Source organism: Hypomesus transpacificus, chromosome 16, assembly GCF_021917145.1.
Source record: "Hypomesus transpacificus isolate Combined female chromosome 16, fHypTra1, whole genome shotgun sequence".
In the NCBI taxonomy this organism is placed as follows: Eukaryota; Metazoa; Chordata; class Actinopteri; order Osmeriformes; family Osmeridae; genus Hypomesus; species Hypomesus transpacificus.
In genome coordinates this window covers 1,608,864-1,630,234 of record NC_061075.1, presented here as the reverse complement: position 1 = coordinate 1,630,234, position 21,371 = coordinate 1,608,864, and the positions used below count along the sequence as shown (strand labels likewise).

General features: G+C 44.3%; 1 protein-coding gene across 1 annotated transcript; it reads left to right on the top strand.

Moving 5' to 3' along the window:
* Window positions 1–595: 595 nt before the first annotated feature.
* tbl1xr1a (tbl1x receptor 1a) lies at window positions 596–16,214 on the top strand. Its single transcript, XM_047036917.1, has 17 exons — window positions 596–893; window positions 4,746–4,800; window positions 5,847–5,909; window positions 10,793–10,895; window positions 11,316–11,461; window positions 11,755–11,974; window positions 12,611–12,743; window positions 13,157–13,298; window positions 13,388–13,451; window positions 13,574–13,671; window positions 13,861–13,921; window positions 14,086–14,207; window positions 14,322–14,396; window positions 14,517–14,644; window positions 14,797–14,962; window positions 15,323–15,424; window positions 15,588–16,214. Exons 4-17 carry the CDS (start codon window positions 10,838–10,840, stop codon window positions 15,612–15,614), a joined length of 1,542 nt encoding a protein of 513 aa, XP_046892873.1. The 5' UTR covers window positions 596–893; window positions 4,746–4,800; window positions 5,847–5,909; window positions 10,793–10,837; the 3' UTR covers window positions 15,615–16,214.
* Window positions 16,215–21,371: the final 5,157 nt, after the last annotated feature.

Below are 21,371 nucleotides of genomic sequence, written 5' to 3'. Positions count from 1 at the left end.
GATTATTTTTTTCATGCCTGAAAAACAAGAACGTAAATACTTTCTGCAGTGTTGGAGTAGAGGTTTGTAGGATGAATTGATATGGAATATATGATGAACATATGTTTTGTCTTTTAATCCGCATCTAAGTTAAGTGTTTTAAAAACAGAAATCAGAAAAAATGAAAAATGAATTTGAGACTAAATTAAAGGCTGTATTTTCATAATGGATACCTATGGTATTTGTAATTTTATTTGAATAGATTGTTTTTTTGCCATTAATGTGGGACATAGTATATCATATGTTTGTAGGCTAAATGACAACCATCTAGTGATGCTTTTTAGACTGTGTGTCATTTTACACAACCAAAGTATTGACTATGGAAACGTCCATAAATTTCCGATTTCGATCAAACACATGTGGTTATATCATAATTCAGTCACAATATTTTATTTATTTATTTAACATTTCAAACAACGCAAGAGATACATGGAATACTATTTCACACTGCGACACCCATTTTGATGTTTGTGTGTCTTTCCTACGGCTTCTAGAGCTGCAGAGAGAAATTGCCTAGGCCTGCCTCATTTTCGCCTGTCGAGTCACCTCCTCGGTGTTTCAGCGTCTGAAGCCGTTGGCTGGTTCTGAACGTTTTGGCTCTTTCTCCACTAGCAAGCAACCTTACAATGTACCCCAATTGCTCTTCTTTCTAATTTTTAGAGGGATTTATCAATTTATACACTTATGCAATTTAAACACATCGCTCAATTGGGATTTTATCTACCAAGTCGCTATCTCGGATTGGTTTTATAACGCTTTATTGTGACGATATTATAGAGAATAGCGGAGCAGTAGGAGATCCCATATAAGGAGCACTGGAGAGAAGGCACCCCTTGTGTGATCTGGATATTTAAGTAAGTGTTTTCTTGGCTTTTCACGGCGTATTGTATCGTATAAAATATACCACGACTAGTATGGATGTATTACTACCGTTTAATGGTCATTTGGCACAGTTAATGAACTGTTTTGGCCGTTTATTTTGATGATTTCACTAGGTGGGGGATGGGCAGCGTGAGCGTGTGTGCGCGCGCGCGCATATGCATGAATGTGTGTGTGTGTGTGTTTGTTTGAAACTGAGTGTGTGTCAGTATGCGCGCGGTGGGTTTGAGAGCTTGCTTCCTACAACTTCACAAGGTTTTCTAGCTTTGTAGTAAGACTAAGCAACACTAACTTTGTCTTGTTTAGAGTAGTTTAATTATTTTTGTTTAGCCAGTCAACTAGAGCTAACTAATGCTCCATTACTGTACAATTTAGAATAATCTACAGTTGCAATAACTAGGCCTAGCTTGACATCACGCATTTACAAGCATGTTGGGGATGTTTTACTTTTGAACTAGTATACGTACATTTACCGGTGACTTTTCTATGTCTAAAGTCTATTTTATAAACAAAATGGAGCTTATGAGACAGTTTGTACTGTGACATGCAGCTAGCACTTTCAAAGCTACAGAGTGGGGGAGGGGAAGCTAGAATCACAGACAGAGCCACTGGCCTGGCTACTGAAGCTAGCTCCATTTGATGACACTGTAACCTAGGTTCACCAATAAACTCTAAATTGTGTAGCTAGACTGATAATGTGTCACAATGTTAGTAACTCAAAAAGTATAGTGACGCAAGACGTGTGGCTTAGTTTAAGCAAAACAGACAATATAATCCAGTCTGTGTTATTTATGTCAAATGTGGTTGAGCGTTGAAGCTATCTGAAGAACGTGTTGGTTTCTGAGGTCGCACACATGATGCATTTGAATGTTTAGTCGGATCAGTTCAATTTACTGTAATCAACACTGCGTTGCTTGTCCTCATGGTGTCCTTTCCCATAAACACGCATTTGTTTAAAAAAAATATAAACTATCACAGGCGTGAAGTTTCACTGGCCAGCTGGTCTAATCAGAGATGGGTCTTTCTTGAGGCCTAGCTAGCTGGCATGTGTTTGGAGTAGTAGCACAGTTATGTAACTGGTGCTTGACAGTGTGTATGTCCACAGAGAGAGAGAAGGAAAGGGTGGAGGAAGGGAGGAAAATCTAGGATACCACTAGGCGGGCTCTGGAGGACCCACACAACAGATAGTTCCACTTTAGGTGTCTGTCTATCTGTAGAGGGATTCATTTTTCCACTATTTATGTTGTTGTTTGTTATTACTCACCTCAGTGTTGCACATAGGCTTTGATGACGGTCCTCCCATTAAAGAAGACTTGGGATTGTTCAGAGTTCACGGCCTTTAAGAGGTGTCTCGGTTAAGAATTCAAATGACTTTTGACCAAATTGTTTCAAATACCGCAAGTTCTTTGGCAACAGATAACATGGAGGCTTTCTGCCCCTTTATCCCCAGCTTTGTGTGTGTGTGTGTGTGCGTGTGTGATGACCTGGGGTCAAGTTCAACATTCTGAAGAATGCCCCTGAGCCTAGGGCCTTGCCCCTCCCTTTTTTACAAGGCTGGAGCCTTGAAGTATCACGCTAGTTAGCCTCCTAACTGCTGCAGTAACGACAATGGCAAGACCCGGTTTTGTGTCAAACTGGTTTTGTGGTTACTCGATAGTAAGCCATACCAGGCACGGCCCAACAATACACACATAAAAAACTGCTTGATTGTCTGTGTGGAACCCATATCTGACTATTATATGGGCAGTAATAGCCATTTGTGTGTGAACTACGAATCCACTTAACTGTTTTTCTGCTGTGGCCAAATGGTTTACAGTGGCTTTAAGTATTATTCTATACTCACTTTCCATAATATAAACTGAAGGATTATGTTGATGCTGGCTAGTCAGTGGTGCTACATGGAAACAAGCTCATGCTCTATGGAAGGTATTCTGTTGACTTTGGATGTGGTCTAACTCTGGACTATCCATGTGTGTTGTTCTCTAAAAAAAAGGATGTGCAGAGTTGATTTTTCTGACAATTCTTTAAAATGTGAGTGAAGGGAGGCCTCTCATTTATGGTCCTTATGCAATGGGCAAAGGGGAACCTTAAATAAAGATGAGAAAATAAAATCTGTTGTGTAAATAGATGTTGCAGGCACTGTGCAATGTTTCTGTTCCTCCAATTAGCAACAAATGTCATGAAAGTGTCCACACAGCAACTTGTTTATGGTTAGGTATTTTCAAACATTTCATTGGCTGAGATCAAACGTTGCAGGTTGAGCGTCTGATTCAAATGATAAAACACAAAAAGCGTGTGAAAAAAAGACAGGATGGACAATTTGATGACTGGATGGCACCGGGTTCTTTTGTAACTCAGAAACATTGCATAGATTATGAACCAATTAGCTATTTTTGCTAGACCAATGACTCAATCACTTGGACAGCAAAAAGAAAATCATACATTTGGCTGGGCTACAAACCCAGATATACACGTTCCTCCTACCCTAAATAGAGGAATTTATTGTGCTGGGTGTGTGACTGTAGTCCATACCTCACAGCATGAAATCCATCCATTGATCCAGTAATGCCTGGTATTTGACTAACCATTATATTCTCCTAATTACTAGTTTATTGTCCATGGATCAGGCCAGTGGCATTGAGATGGAAATCTCTGTGGCAGCATGTGAAGGCAGTCCAAGCTTGGAGGCAGCCCTTGCTGGATTAATGGAACTGAATGGCCATATGTTACCCAAATGTCAAGAGATCAATACAGCGTGAACACAAGACTGGTTGCTGGGGGTTGTGATGTGGTATTATTTAAAGAGATTTAGCTTGTGGGTCCCTTCTTGTTTAATCTCTAAGCAGAAGTAGGGGTCTGATGTGAACGCCAAGGCCATTTTGTATTACAAGCTTCATTATGCTTTTAAGGGGTCCAGAGCTTTCTGGTACCCTTAGTTTCAACAGCTAACACAAAGGTTGCAAATAACACAAGCACTGCTTCCTCCGTTTCCTAATGGCTGTGTTGTTTTGAGGATTTTTTTCTTTCTTCTTCTAGAAATACAAGAGTGATTTAGTCTTGGTATTTGTTTTCAGCCATGAAGAGTGAATTATGTTTGATTTTGAACATGAGCTTGACTGAGAGACCATGTAATTCCATGGTTGTCTTAACTCCACAGGCCGGGCAAACGTCAAGCACTTACAGTTCACTTCCTAAAGATGGGAAATGGTGTAAATGGGTATTACGGAAAGATGACACACTTTCATGTGTCTATTTGGAGTTGCGTAACCCCCCCACTCCCCCTCCCCACCCTCCTTCTCCCGATTAGATGGTAACCATGGAAATGCTGGCCAAGGGTCTGTGCGTTTGGTTGACATGTCGTGAGCGTCCATGGGGAGGACCTGCTCTCTCCCTCTTTCTCGGAGCCTGTCTCGCTGGCCAAGTTGCCTGATGAGCTCAAGCATAGCATCCGGGATTGGTGAATGGCCAGTGTAACACAATCCTCATGGTCTGTACTACGTTGTTGGGGAAGGTGTTGGGGATGGGCCGGAGGACGGCCGCGAAGGGCTCGCAGGCCTAACTGGAGGCCTTTTGTCAAGCCGATAGGCTTTCATACAGCAGCCCCAGTATTGTGACAACAAATTAATGGATTTATCATATCACAACCAATATACTCATGACGAATGTACAAGTGTCAGATATTTATCCCTGATAAACTGTTATGGACCTTGCTCACTCTGATTCTGGGAAATAAGTATTTTTGCTTGTCTTTAACTGCAGCTGACTTTCATTTTATTTGCTTTAATGGGGACAGTCGATGAATGGTGTGTTGTCTTGTCTCTCCTCAGGGTGAAGACGTAATATTGGCATTGCCGGTCAATCTGAATGACAGTCGGTCACATGGTAAGCAGTCCATTTCAAGTTCACCCCGTTCGAAGTTCAGCCACTATGGTACTGCCATAGCACGGCAAACAATACCATAGTAGACAGTTGTCCTTGAGCTCCCCCTGAATGCTCCAATTGTTCATGTTATACCATATAGGCTATGGGTTGCAAATAGTTTGCATAGACCAAGAGTTCCCTGCTTGCTGAATGTTTCATTCAGTTGCAAAGAAACTAAGGGCCTGAGGCTGAATATAGCTCTGCTAACAGTGAGACAGAGGGGACTATAAACTGAGATGTAAATGATTTAGTTTTTTACCAAAGGAAGGTTTTGCTTATTACTTTTATATAAGCAGTTAAACCTTGTTCCAATGGTAGACAAACAATCTGAATACAGGACAAACTCCACTCATGTTTGCTTTTCAAGAAAGTGTGTTTGTGAAGTAATTCATAAAAAATCTGAATCGAGTCAGGTTAAAGTATTACAAAAATTAAACCTTACCTTGCCTTGGCCTAATCTCTATAGCGTGTAATCAATACAGCCCATTGTTTCTTAATTTACATAAAATATGTTTGTGCTCTTTCCATTCCCCTCAGGATATGGACTGTAAGCCTCCCAATCAATGTGTCACCGGCAGCTTGCTTTTTTTGCATCAAAATGTGTTCCACGTAACACTATTATTTAGGTTTTATGTGAATAAATCCAGTAAAAAAATGTGAGATGAAATGTAAATAGCTTTCAGCTAAGCGCCAAAGAACCACAAAGATTGAACAGATAACTTTGCAAGTGTGGACCTGCCTACATTTATTTTGTGTTAAAAAATGTACTTGCTTAGCTACGGTATGCGATACTGCATGTCTGGCCAATTCATGTGAAGATAGTGTCAAACATGGATTTTTGGAAAATTCTCAAATATTGTCATTGTTGTGGTAATGTTCATGAGAAATATTCACAGTATGTATGGTCTCTACTTGTTTGTCTTTGTTGAGCTTGTTGTTCAGCACTATTTTGAAAGTAATGTATCAGTTGAATAGCATATCTCTAACCTCCCTGGTTGTCCTTGCAGGTGCTGAGAGTCTGGGATTACACCCCTACAGAACAGATTGGAGGAGAAAGACCTGCTGCTGTGGTAAGACTTGTGTAGGCGTTCACGCCATGAATCAACCGTTTGCGTTTGTATCGCAGCCGCTGTTTTCTTGCTAGGCGCACAGCTTTACCCGTATGATGTCAGCTCTCTCTCCCCCTCCCCCTCTCCCCCTCTCTCTCCCCCTCATCCTCTCCCCCTCTCTCTCCCCCCTCCTTCTCTGTTGGAGGGTTATACTGTTTCTCGGTGAGGTGTGTTGTTGTTTTTTGTCACCTCTCTGTTCCTTTTTTTCAATTACTTTGTGACTTGCTTGACCTTTGTGCTACAGTGTATGGATGAAGGCTAGGCATCTGTCATGGAGTGAGACAAGGAACAATGGCAGCCTGACTGCATAGCCGACCACACGGGCAGATTGTTATAGATAAGGAACTGGAACTGGTGTTTTCCTGCTGCAGCTGAATGACGGTGGAGTTCAACTACAGTGGAGACAAAGATAAACTGATTTGGAGGGTGGAGGGTGAATATTATTATTTGCATGGTGTTCCATTTGAAGAAATTAAGTCTTCACTGTCCGTAGTGTATATCACTGCTGGGTACCAGTTAAGTTGACTGTGGTACTGATTTAAAAACACATATTAGCTCATGTCATGCAGCGTGTCATATGTAAAGGTCATAAATGCGATCAAATGTCTGGGAGGGATTAAAAGGGGTTTATGAAATGGCACCCCAGAGCACCTAGAAAAATACACACACAAATCTGTAGAGGTTTGATGCAAGTCTGTACAAATGGATGAGAACCAAAGCTGAGTTTGTTTTTATGTATATCTTATGTATAACCTAGATGCTTGTGGCAGGTTGCTTCTGCATTTTACTGCATGTCTTACTCTAGAAATACCACAGAAATATGACAAGCTCTTGGGTGTGTAAGTTGGCTCAGACCCATCATTACAGCCTTCAAAATTTCACACCTACACGAGCAACTTGTCCCAAAGTAACCTCTCGTTTTGTGACCTTCACTTTAGAGAGAGTGAGAGAGAGAGTTGAGTTGCAGAGCGGAGCCGCTCTTTGAAATGGCTACTATCTAATCTCTCTGACATGCAGCCTTCCCTTGTGGGTGAAAAGGACTATAACCAGCAATGGCGGTTATAGTCCACCACGGTCAGGACTACTCACTTTACTAAATGGTGCTTATCAGGTGCATAGACGACTTTTATGGTCGAGGAAGTCTAAAACTAGCCGGCATAAACAAGAGCAGTGAAGCTAGGCCCCTCCTCTTTTTGGTTGAGCTAAACTAGTGTCCCTATGCGTTTGGAGAAAGGTTAGCAAAGCTCCGCAGCTAGATAGTTAGTTGTCACTAGATAGGCCATCCCGTCTCGCTTCCCAGGCAGTGCGGTGGTCTTGGTAGCCAAGTGATGGGTTTACACTAGCCACCCAGTGTGTCGTTATTAGCCTATCTAAATTCCCAGACAGTAGGTTGTTTTTGGTAGCCTAGCTAGCCTCGTTAGGTTGTTGATATGAGCTACCGTGGCGGCAGAGCCAGTGGGATTACAGTAGCAGCACATGTGACTATGCCCCCGATGACCCGTGTCCAAATAGACCCGGGAGTTGACACGGCAGACACACACATGCTAACATGCATGCTAGTGCCATCTGTCACCTCCGAACGTCGTCCTGCTGTTGGGGGAGGACGGTAATGTAGCCTACAGTGTTTCTAGCGTTCTAAACATAAAATGGTGGTTTCCCTTCGCAACGTAATTGCTATGTAGCACTTTAAATGTGGAGTCTGGCCTGCTCTCATTTGAAGGCCGCTACAAAACATGAACCGAACAGCTAAAAAAATAAATAAGTGAGGCTCTCTGAAAATTGACAGTTTCCCATGCTGGTTCAATATTTCCACTCCTACACCACTTCTGTAGATTCATCTCATAGTAAAATATTACACATTGGCCCACCTGTAGACCAGTTCGTTTTCGCTGTCTGGTTATTGGATGCAATGGCTCGCGGTGTAGCCTAGCGTATGCGTACCCCATCTATCTCAATCTGTAGGGACACGTCCAGGCTGCAAGCAAGCATGTGGTTGTAATCAACACAGCTCATCCTCCTTGTCCCCGTGGACTGATCAGGCAGCCTGGGCTTTGATATCTGTTTTAATAGTCGCATCTGACGTGATGTAATGACGGGGGCACGGTTTTGGTTGGCGTGTTTTTGTTGGTACATTTTGAAGCTGTGGAGCTAATCTATTTAGTGTGCATGCATTTGGCCTTCAGGGAAATCATGTTTGAGTAACTGCTAGGGTGGAGTAACGTACTGTCTAGTGTGGCCTGCACTAAGCATGCCTCTGGAGATTGTAGATTCAGTTTAACTAGGAGGTTTCCTTTATGTGGTCAAACAACTTTGACACGTCTAAGAGGCTGTCTAGAGGATACGGGTTAATGAACTGTGGTGTGTGCGCAAACTGTCGTTTTGTTTTTAAGCGTTGTTTGGAAAGACCAGTGCATCTTAGCAAAACTATAAAGCCATTGTTCAACCATCACTGGGTAGGTAGGGTGTGAATCTAGATCAACGTTAGTTGAACGAGTGGACTTGAACTTTTCAGTGACGTAGGTGTATTTATTTCCGAATCAATCGATGCATCGCCACTGTGAAGTTGCTTCGTGTCACCTGACAGAGACAAAACAGCAGATGTATTCAACAGGAAGGGAAAGTGAGATTTTATTTCTCTCGCTCTCTCCTTCTCGCTCTCTCATGTCTCCACAGCTGTGCTAGGCACTCTCAAAATAGACATGCACCACCTCGTGCCTGAAATATGGCCATGAAAAAGGAATGAACATACCAAACGCTCTGTTAGAGTGGAAACAGCAGAGTATTCAGTCACTGTTTGCAACTAAACCACATCCTATGCTCTATAAAAGGATCATATACATGTCTTTACCTGACAGTGGAACAGTCCAGAAAGATTTAATTTCATGTTTCACACAGAATCATTTCTTTGGGTAAGAAATTGCCATTTGGGGTTCCAAACAGAAGGTTCTAGATTTAACCAGGGTTCCCTCTGCAAGCGTATAGGATGGTTCAGCTAAGGTTGCTGTTGGTTGAACAGCACATTCATAACATATCATGGTTTGAAAAAAGAAAAAAAAAGACTTCTAATTAGCCTTATGCCTTGCCTACATATGGAAGGTTTGAGATAGCATGTGATCTCAAGGTGTTGAAACAGAATCATAGAGGATTGTATGACTTCTCTAATCCCAATCCATTAAAACACCCCTTTAGTTCTTAAAGAAAATATTTAGTCAATGACAGATTGGTGCTTTGGCACCATTTCCCCAGGAACCAAAATGATATGGTATCGAATGATATAGCAGAGTGTCCTTTCAAACAGGAAAACAAATGTGATCACTCAGGAAGTATTTTTGTTTTAGAATGTAGCGTAGTGCAGCTTGTAGTGGTAGTTATGCAATGTCCCGACATGGAAATGAGAACTCGACAGTCTCTTAAGAGCAGATGCCTTCCTCCCTCAACAGATTCCTCCCTGGAAGGGGTGGAGACTATACTTCTGAAGGGCTGGCTGGAAGCCTGGATTTGTCCAAGTGTGGCGTGATTGGGATTGCTCAGCAGATAGTGTAGGGCTGGCCTAGTTATGGGATCTGGTTCTAATTATGAACCACTATGTGGTTGGAAAAACGACCCTTTTCTACCCCTCCCGAGGCTCCGACCTGCTATGTTGGTTCGCGGCTCAAAGCGGGGGGGTTTTCCGCTTGGACTGGGCCGAGGTAGTTGTGTAGTCAGGGCAACCGAGGCAGCTCACGGGTGTTGATCTCTAGAACACAGGGCTGCTGTATGTAAGGTGCCATCATGGCTCTGATCCAAGGCTAATCTTCATTAGCCAGGTCCAGCCGAAAACTTGGACATAAGCAGACATTATGGGATGTTCCTTTTTGTAATAAAAATGAAAAATGACAAACAAGTGCCATCACGATGATCGATTGTGTTCAACGTTTTGACTGTATTTAATACTTTTGTATTGAATACTTTTGTGTTCAGAAGAATTAGCCACTGGCGTCAATGGTGGGGAGAAAAATATCTTGAATTTGGCTGTAGCCCTAATTTTCCATATCAGTGCTTTCTCAGTCCTCTAACTACACCGAGGAGAGTCAAGCTGCACTGTTCAAGGCTGTGGTAGGCTAGCTGTCAGGGCTGAGCTCAGGGAGAGATTTCCCTCCCTCTCTCCCCCATCCCCCACCTTCCCATTGTCAACACAGGAGATCCTGGCTCGGTTCACGACTCAACAGCGCCACTGCAGTGGCATGGTGGCCGTAGGTACTGCTCCTTGTTATGGCAAACACACAGCTTTGCTGTTGTCAACAGTTTCCCTAGGGTGAGATGGCCCAAAGATCTTTGGAGACTTGCAACGTCTTCTCCGGGTCTCTAATACACATTTTACACAAAGTACCCTCCCGAACTACAAGCTTTTTGTAGTGGAAGACATGCTATTGTGAAGGCTTCAGTTCAGTTTGTCACGTGTCTGTTGTGTGAACAGTGTTGGTCAGCAGCAGAAAACAAGGGGTCCCCCCTGACCTCTGACTGAGAACACTGCTACGCAACGCTGACCAGTGATAGTGTGAGGAACACCATTTCCTCCCCCAGATCCTAGTGCATTCTGCTGTTTGGATGATGACGGACTGGGTCTTGAAAATAACATCTAATTCTCGCCCTTCCTCCTCTCTTGTCGGTCTCTCTCTCTCTCTCTCTCTCTCTCTCTCTCTCTCTCTCTCTCTCTCTCTCTCTCTCTCTCTCTCTCTCTCTCTCTCTCTCTCTCTCTCTCTCTCTCTCTCTCTCTCTCTCTCTCTCTCTCTCTCTCTCTCTCTCTCTCTCTCTCTCTCTCTCTCTCTCTCTCTCTCTCTCTCTCTCTCTCTCTCTCTCTCCAGGCCAGTGTCCAGTGTGCTGACCTCATGGTGTAACCCGGTGTAAAGATGAGCATAAGCAGTGATGAGGTCAACTTCCTGGTGTACAGATACTTACAGGAGTCAGGTATGCTTGATGACACCCCCGTACAAACACCCTGACCCCCCCCCCCCCCCCCCCCCCCGATAGGCGGCTCAAGAGAATTACAAAAATATTTGTGTAGTTCTCTTTCACTACATCAACAGAGCTTTGTGAAATGAATAAAAGTAAAAATCAGAAATATAATGAGTCATATAGTTTTTGTGGTGCCGTTAAATTTTTTGTTTTTTTATTTCATTTATAAATTAAATAATATTGTTATTTTAATCTTCAGGCTTTACACATGGCTATAGTAACATAAAACATCAGACTAAATCCCTACTGTGGTTCGAATTGTGGTTTGAGACTCTGCTGTGACATGTTTTGCCTCTCAACCCCCCCCCCCTCCTCCCCCCTCCTCCTCCACCCCCCCCCCATCCTCCTCCACCCCCCCCTCCTCCTCCTCAGGGTTTTCCCACTCTGCATTCACGTTTGGCATAGAGAGCCACATCAGCCAGTCCAACATCAACGGAGCGCTAGTGCCCCCTGCTGCTCTCATCTCCATCATCCAGAAGGGCCTGCAGTACGTGGAGGCTGAGGTCAGCATCAATGAAGTGAGTCAATACACACACACGCACCTCTCTCTCACACATAAACACCTCTCTTTCACAAACACTTTTTTATGTTCTACTTTTCTGTGTGTGTGTGTGTGTGTGTGTGAGAAAGGGGAGATATATATAAAATTACATAATAATACATAAACTACCATTATGATTCTAGTTTTTTTTTCTTCTAAATACTGAAAGCAACAACAAACCTTTCACATTAATCTTTATTATTTGACGTTGTTGTGGTACAACGTCAGTAGAGTGCGGTGTCGTTAAACCCCCTCCCCCCTCCCCTCCAGGATGGAACCCTGTTTGACGGGCGGCCCATCGAGTCTCTGTCGCTCATCGACGCGGTGATGCCCGACGTGGTCCAGACACGCCAGCAGGCATACCGGGACAAGCTGGCCCAGCAGCAGACGGCCTCCGGACCCCCGGCCTCGGGGGGGAACCTGCAGGGGAACCCCAAGAACGGAGAGAACACGTCCAACGGGGATGAAAACGGAGCCCACGCCTTAGCTAGTGAGTGTATACTACTGTAGCATACTTAGCTAGTGAGTATATACTACTGTAGCATACTTAGCTAGTGAGTGTATACTACTGTAGCATACTTAGCTAGTGAGTATATACTACTGTAGCATACTTAGCTAGTGAGTGTATACTACTGTAGCATACTTAGCTAGTGAGTATATACTACTGTAGAATACTTAGCTAGTGAGTGTATACTACTGTAGCATACTTAGCTAGTGAGTGTATACTACTGTAGCATGCTGTAAGAAATATTCATCTTTATCAAGTAATGCACAGTCAGTTGGTGAAGAAGTTAAGAAAGCTTTATTACCGGCCCACAAGGAGACAAAACATCATGGTGGTCACAAAATTGTCTGTTAGCATGCTAGCTAACCATTTAAACAAAACCGCTCTCCAGTCATTGGATCATACACAGGCATGCAACGGTCACATGGCTATTCTTTCATTGGCTCCATTGCATAGCTTCAACTTTTCTGAACATACTCAGCTAGTCAGTGTATACTATTGTAGCATACTTAGCTAGTGAATATATACTTCTACTGTAGTATACTTATTTAGCGAGTATACACTTCTGAGGTGGTATACCAGACTGTTTTTGTGTAGTGCTGACAGGTGTGCTTTCCCCAGACAACCATGCAGACATGATGGAGGTGGACGGGGATGTGGAGATCCCCCAGAACAAGGCCATGGTCCTGAGAGGACATGAGTCTGAGGTGTTCATCTGCGCATGGAACCCTGTCAGTGACCTGCTCGCCTCTGGGTCAGTCTCCCTCCGTCCCTCTCTTTCTCTCCTTCGCCCTCTGTCTCACTGTGCTCTCCCTCTCACTGTGTTTTCACTGTGCTCTCACTGTGCTCTCACTGTGCTCTCACTGTGCTCTCCCTCTCTCTGTGCTCTCCCTCTCTCTGTGCTCTCCCTCTCTCTGTGCTCTCCCTCTCACTGTGCTCCTACTCTCACTGTGCTCTCCCCCTCTCTGGTGTTCACTCTAGCTCAGGGGTAGGCAACCCTGGTCCTCAGGTGTGTTTGAATCAGGTGTGCTGGCGCAGGGAAACGTCTAGAACATGCAGGACAGCGGCTCCTGAGGACCAGGGTTGCCTACCCCTGCTAGCTAGTCCCTCTGATGTTTTGGATTGTTCCAGAATGACCTGACCCCCTTCCTCCTCCTCCTCCTCCAGGTCTGGGGACTCCACGGCCCGTATCTGGAACCTGAGTGAGAACAGCACGTCTAGCTCCACCCAGCTGGTGCTGCGTCACTGCATCCGGGAGGGGGGCCAGGATGTCCCTAGCAACAAGGACGTCACGTCGCTAGACTGGAATGTACGAGCAGTGCTGCTTACACACACGCACCCACACACTTTTAACCAATGAATGACCCTCTAATGATTTCTCCCTTGGTCATGTGACAGAGTGAAGGTACACTACTGGCCACAGGCTCATATGACGGCTTTGCCAGGATATGGACAAAAGATGGTCAGTCGCAACTTCCACCCGCCTCTAAATCTCAGATAACCTCTTGTAGCTTGACTGACCGTGTCAAAGAAAAATCTGAAACCGTGTGATGAGAATTCACTGATGACCTTTGTGGCCTCCAGGTAACTTGGCCAGCACATTAGGCCAACACAAAGGCCCTATCTTTGCCTTGAAGTGGAATAAGAAAGGCAATTTCATCCTTAGTGCCGGTGTCGATAAGGTGAGTCTTATTTATATTTCAAACACTTTTTTCCCCCTTTTTCTTTCGGCTGGGTAATTTGCTTGTGAGGTACTTTGAAACGATTTTATTGAATGCTTTTCTTTCGTCTTTGAGCTTAGTTGATACTGTAGAAAATAAGATGGTCAGAAGTGCCCCAGTTTTGATATTGCATGTCTCTCCCCCCCCCAGACTACAATCATCTGGGACGCTCACACAGGTGAAGCCAAGCAGCAGTTTCCCTTCCACTCAGGTAACCAAGCAGGATTTCACAGCAGTGCACACAATACGACAACCTTCCCTCTCCAATCTTTGTAAATGGATCTGTTTATTAACAACATGAATATTGATGACCCCCTCCCCGTGTGTCCTCGTCCCCCTCCCTCTCTCCCCCCCGGCTCTCCTTGATGCCCGCAGCACCTGCCCTAGACGTGGACTGGCAGAGCAACAACACGTTTGCGTCCTGCAGCACAGACATGTGCATCCACGTGTGTAAGCTGGGCCAGGATCGACCCATCAAGACATTCCAGGGGCACACAGTGAGTACCACCCTGCTACCGCCCCCGTGTCTGCACGTGTGTGTGTGTCTTAGCCCTATGTGTGTTCTCGCGTGCCTCCTCTCTGCCTTCACTAAAATGCATCTCCCCCTCCAGAATGAAGTTAATGCAATCAAATGGGACCCAACTGGTAACCTGCTGGCCTCCTGCTCAGACGACATGACCCTCAAAGTGAGGACCCAAACCTGGCAACCCTGACCGTCTGCCTCTGCTGTGTTAGCTCCCGCTAAGAGCCTGTCTGTCTGTCTCTGCTGTGTCAGCTCCCACTAAGAGCCTGTCTGTCTGTTCTAGATCTGGAGCATGAAGCAAGACTCGTGTGTCCACGACCTGCAGGCCCACAGTAAGGAGATCTACACCATCAAGTGGAGCCCCACGGGCCCCGGAACCAACAATCCCAACGCCAACCTGATGCTCGCCAGGTAACCCAGGGGGAGGCGACATCTGGGAAATATTCAAAGTCAATAAACAAAACATGAGTGATTCATTGAGGAGAGGACGTGACCTACCCTGTTACATCCCCGACGCCGTGTAAGGCCGATCCCACACCGACTGTCTCTCTCTCTCCCCTCAGCGCGTCGTTCGACTCGACCGTGCGTCTGTGGGACGTGGAGCGAGGCATCTGCATCCACACGCTGACCAAACACCAGGAGCCCGTCTACAGCGTGGCCTTCAGCCCCGACGGGCGCCACCTGGCCAGCGGCTCCTTCGACAAGTGTGTCCACATCTGGAACACTCAGGTACGGCCTCCCGTCCGTCGGCCAGCCGCGTGATTGTTAGGATGTTTGTTTGTTTTATTTGGATCCCCATTAGCTCCTGCATAAACTGAAAGCTATTCTTCCTAGGGTCCTACAATCTATCATGTGACAATACAATTTACGACATCACATTTCACACCATGCACACATGACATTATTCAGATTAGAAATCATATTTACAATTAACACAATTAATCACACACAAAAAGAAAAAATACAAAAAAAAGAAAAATATTGAGAAAGTTGACAAGATTACGGATGTGACGACGTTTTGTGTTGATCTCTTGAGACAAACGAAAGTTGTTTACTCTAATACAGTGTTCACTCTTGTCTCTCTCTCAGACTGGTGCTTTAGTTCACAGTTACAGAGGGACAGGGGGCATATTTGAGGTGTGCTGGAATGCAGCAGGAGACAAAGTGGGAGCGAGTGCGTCAGATGGATCTGTGAGTAGCCGTCAACCCTCATCATCTCTCTGCACCCACTTCTGAACATTTCCACCCTATTTCTATTGCTATGGGAATAGGGGCTGCTATTTACACAACTTCAAAGTAGTGAAATTGTGTCTCCAAAAAACATTGTCTAAAATTGTTACTTTTTGTTTTCCAGGTTTGTGTATTAGACCTTCGGAAATAGTTCTGCTGTTTGTTGGAAGCCATGGACCGACTATGAATGTGTACATAGCCAAAATGACTGTCCCTGCCCCATGTACTGCTCACTCACGCCCCCCAGACCCATGGCCAGCCCACTACAGACAGGAAGCAGGAACAGGAAACGAGCACCCGACACAGCAGGTCCAGCAGGAAGGAAGAAAGGTGTCTATTTGTGCAGAGACTCCTAACAGAGACATGAAAAAGGACACAGACACAAAAAAAGGAACTGAAAAGAAAAAGAAAACCAAGAAAAAAAGAAGAAAAAAAAACAGATCCGTATATGTACCAAAATTTGAAAGCTATTTTGCTTTTTTTGATCTTTAAAAACCATGCTCATCAAAACAAAAACACAAAAAAAAGATTTTAATCTTTGTTGGTAGTTCAGTCTCTGTGTGCAGCAGACATATCAGCTTTCCCAACCCCGCAGATACGTTTTTAAAATAATGTTTATTTTATTTCAACTTTCAAAATTTTCATTTGATGGAGGGGGTAGGAGAAGTCACAGCTGCATGGTGGAGGAATCCTCTTTGTACACACACAAGTCATAGATGTCTGCTTTTTGGGGTAAATACAATGTGCAGAATTACAGAATTTATGCAGTAGCTTTTTTTGTTTTTTTTCAGAAGGAGAAATTGATTTTTTACTATAACATGGGCACACATGAAAAAAGATGCATTGTACACCTAGATGCTTTAAAACCATTGACATGGTTTTTTTTGCGCACTATTGATGGAGCTAGAAATATATCCATGATTCCCCAGACTAATGTACGGCCAGAGCTGCCACTTGGAAACATCCAGCATGTCATTGGTTGAAAGCGAAACGGTGTCAGTAACCAATGGTTGTTCTCTATCCTGTGTGAGGGAAGTGTCATTACAATGCGTTGCGGTTCCCCGGTCAAACAGGCACTCTTATATAGATGAAGAGTTAAAGATTTGCTTTAAGTTAGCTTTTTATAATGAGAAACATTTGTTAACGACAACTGGGAAGGCTGTGTGACAGATTGATGCAATTGAAATGTGCAAGTTCTGGTGCACCTACTGACCATCCATCATGTTTGACAACTAGACGGACACTATTAGCCAAGCTAATTTCACCTTCTCGACCAAATGACTAAACAACTCTCTAATCTTTGTCCCACACAAGTTCCCTGAGGGAAAAATGTGGGTGCAGTTGGACTAACGTCGTAGAGGAACTCGGAGTTCACCACGCATGTCTGTGATTGTCGCTACCTTTTTAGAGGTCGCTTCGAAATATTTGCGTACGAGGAGAACTCGGAAACAACACTACGTGTTGCAGCCGTGTTAGCTTCTGTTGGGTTTCTCCCCAAAGACGTACCCAAAACGATGACGTTTGACGTGTTTTTTTATTTGCAATTGGATCAACTTTATCATTCACCGATTCGTTCTAGATATTGTGCTGAATTTCATGTAGTTGAACTATTCACAGATCAAAGCTATCTCGATGGGTTTTGAGCAAAACCACCGGGCATCAATCGCCACGGCAACGTTTTTCAGTTTTTTGGGGGGTTACAAGCTACTGTATTCTCTCTGTACTTGTGGGAAGTTAGTGGCTAGATAGATAAAGTCTATTTCCGGGCTAAAACGACCCTAGAAGATCTTCATAGAAGACGGTCTAGTCCGGGAAACGGAGCAAGCCTGATCTATTTACTAAGAACAGAAGATCTCCACAGACATGTTGTGACGTCTCAGACTTGTCCAACTCATCACCAGGGAAACCAGAACCTTGTCTTTTAATTTGAGATCGGCTTAATAGAGTTTTTTTTACAATTTGAGCCTCAAATCACCGGTGGGATGGCCCGGAGCCAGAACAAACTTCTGGTCTAGAAGAACGCATATTGAGTGGGTACCACAACTGTTCATTCAGTATGCTTTTTTTTATGTTAGTCCAGCAGTGGGTTCCTGTCTATTCTCATACCATGTACTGTCCCGTTGTCCCCTACATTACACACAGTTGTCCTGAGGTCAGTGTCTGGTAAAGGTCACCATCTGGACCATCACTGTGCATGCAGGAAGGCAATGGGGGTTGTGATAACTGTCCTCGCGTGTGCTTTCATCCTTCGTAATCACGACCTGAACTACTACCAGTCCCCGTTAGGATGGGTGTGGATGACCCCCCCCCCCCCCCCCCCCCCCAGGCATTTTGTACTCTAAAAAAAGAAAAGAAAAAAAAAAAACTTTTGTAATTCATATTTCTTTGTAGGTTTTAAAAACTGAGTTGAAAATTGATTTATTGAAGATAATCGTGTACAGTTTGTTCCAGTTGAATGATTTGTATTTTTTGGGGGGATTCCACAAAATATCATGACTGTCCACACCACCCAACTCTTGGTTTCTCTAGTCAAACTTTGCTTTGTCTTTTTCTTTGCAAGTTCTACTTGCATCGCATCGATCTGTTGTAATTTGAATCAGATCAGAAAAAAAGTCCAGAATAAAATATATTTTGATATTAATCGACGTTGACTCTTAATGTGGAGATGATGTATTGGAGACATGTTACATTAACAGCCCTATGTCAAAAGTTTGTATTGGTGAGGTGGGTGTGAATGTGTGGGTGAGTGTAAGCAAAATGTCTATTTACAATTCCATGTGTTTATTTCTGTTAAATACATTCATGCTGAGAAAGACATGCTGGTGTACAGTGTGTATATTCATCTACAAACAGACATAAGTCAATTAGAAATATTTCAAAAACAGAGGTGCAATTGATATAACGCCTGAAAACGCGTTAAGCACATGCAAAGTTAGTTAATTGACTTGCTTAGAAGACTATCATTAGGTAGTCTGACTGCCTGCTGAAGCTTAATCAGGCACACACCCAAAGTGTGTGACTGGAGAACTGAACCAACAGGATGTGAGATGGCCAGCTGCATGAGGCCTTGGGCCTAGACACCTCCAGGAGAGAGAGCAGGAGGACAGACAGACAAGAGGAAGACGTGAAGAAAGGAGATGGGAAAGTGACTGGAGGAAGCCAAGAGAAGGACAGGAAGACTAGCGAGAGGAAGACAGGAGAGAGAGAGATGGAAGACAGGAGAGACAGAGAGGAAGACAGGAGAGAGAGAGGAAGACAGGAGAGAGAGAGAGGAAGACAGGAGAGAGAGAGGTAGAAGACAGGAGAGAGAGAGAGGAAGAAGACAGGAGAGAGAGAGGAAGACAGGAGAGAGAGGAAGACAGGAGAGAGAGAGAGGAAGACAGGAGAGAGAGAGATAGAAGACAGGAGAGAGAGAGAGGAAGACAGGAGAGAGAGAGGAAGACAGGAGAGAGAGGAAGACAGGAGAGAGAGAGAGGAAGACAGGAGAGAGAGAGAGGAAGACAGGAGAGAGAGAGATAGAAGACAGGAGAGAGAGAGGTAGAAGACAGGAGAGAGAGAGGAAGAAGACAGGAGAGAGAGAGGAAGACAGGAGAGAGAGAGAGGAAGACAGGAGAGAGAGAGAGGAAGACAGGAGAGAGAGAGATAGAAGACAGGAGAGAGAGAGAGGAAGACAGGAGAGAGAGAGGAAGACAGGAGAGAGAGGAAGACAGGAGAGAGAGAGAGGAAGACAGGAGAGAGAGAGATAGAAGACAGGAGAGAGAGAGATAGAAGACAGGAGAGAGAGAGAGGAAGACAGGAGAGAGAGAGATAGAAGACAGCAATGAAATGACAGGCGCTAGCTCCTGAGGCAACGATGGGGGGCTGTCATTAATCAATGTCTCCTCAATGAGAGAATTGTCTCTGAAGACCTGTCTGGTTAAATAAAGCTGACATTTAAATTAATTAATGGACTCGAGCTGGGAAACACCTGGGTTGTTGGCTTGAATCCCGCAGGGATCATGGATTATTACATACAGTATATCCTATACCATGTATGGATTTACTGTACGGTGCTTTCTAATAAGGTATCGGCTACATATTTTACATATAGTTTCCATGTACATTAAGAGTCTATAAACAGCGAAGCGAGAGTCTGTTCTTTGTCTTGAAATGAACACGCCGCGTGTGGAGTCATCAGGTGTGCTCTATACCTGGAATACTGCTGTGCATCGTGGCCTGGTGTTTAACAGGAGAGGCTTCGGTCCTCTCTCTCCCCTACCCCGGGCCGATCAGTGAAGGGAGGCGTTGGGGTGGGAGGCTGGCTGGCCGGGGGGGGCCAGGTTCTGGGCGAGCTCCTCCAGGCTGAGAAGCACGTCGTACGTCACGGCAAACAGGAAGTAGCAGGGCAGGACCCAGCTGAGGCTGAAGACCCGGCGGCTCACAGGGAGAGGCACCGGCAGTTGCCTGGGGAACAGAGAGAGAGAGAGTTCCACACCCAGGAAGTGGATACCACTTTCGAAAACGTCTCATTTCTACACATCTCAAAGGTTGTGTGAAATAGCTTGCCGGGAGAAGCATTGGGGCAGGTTCAGGTTCTCAGGTTCAGTTGAAAGACTAGAAAATGCGTATTCACAGTCCTTTTTATATACATGTATACTCCTACACACAGTTGGTAAGCAAACATAAATGAGCATGTTGTAGAGATGGTTCAGAACTAGAGTCTAACTAGGAAGATACAACATAGTGTGTGTGTTCATGCCTCTAACATTGCACAACCGCAATTGTGAGTTCAGCGATACTTACTGGAATCTCTCCAATCTGGACACTCTCAACATGATGAAGACAAACAGGCCCACCTCAGTGTTGAGAGAGAAGGACACCACCTTGTCCAGGATCTCCACAAAGCCCTGAGACGCCCGCATGTGACAACGGAGATGATACAAATCAAGTGAAACCCTCCCATTTCATCACCATTGAATGTTTTTTTCTCCATTTAGGAAGACAATGTGCTGAATGAGTAGGTTACGCCATCATATGATTATTGTATTCAAGATTGTTTTTGTTCAATAAACATCTGGTTTGGGTGGAGGATCACACTCATACTAACCCCTTTGGTCATTTACCCCAAAACACTCATAATAACCCCTTTGGTCATTTACCCCAAAACACACATACTAACCCCTTTGGTCATTTACCCCAAAACACGCATACTAACCCCTTTGGTCATTTACCCCAAAACACGCATACTAAACCCTTTGGTCATTTCATCCAAAACACACATGCTAACCCCTTTGGTCATTTCATCCAAAACACTCATGCTAACCCCTTTGATCATTTACCCCAAAACACACATACTAACCCCTTTGGTCATTTACCCCAAAGCACACATACTAACCCCTTTGGTCATTTACCCCAAAACACACATACTAACCCCTTTGGTCATTTCACCCAAAACACACATACTAACTCCTTTGGTCATTTACCCCAAAACACTCATACTAACCCCTTTGGTCATTTACCGCAAAACACACATACTAACCCCTTTGGTCATTTCATCCAAAACACACATGCTAACCCCTTTGGTCATTTACCCCAAAACACACATACTAACCCCTTTGGTCATTTCATCCAAAACACTCATGCTAACCCCTTTGATCATTTACCCCAAAACACACATACTAACCCCTTTGGTCATTTACCCCAAAGCACACATACTAACCCCTTTGGTCATTTACCCCAAAACACACATACTAACCCCTTTGGTCATTTACCCCAAAACACACATACTAACTCCTTTGGTCATTTACCCCAAAACACTCATGCTAACCCCTTTGGTCATTTCATCCAAAACACTCATGCTAACCCCTTTGGTCATTTCATCCAAAACACACATACTAATCCCTTTGGTCATTTACCCCAAAACACACAT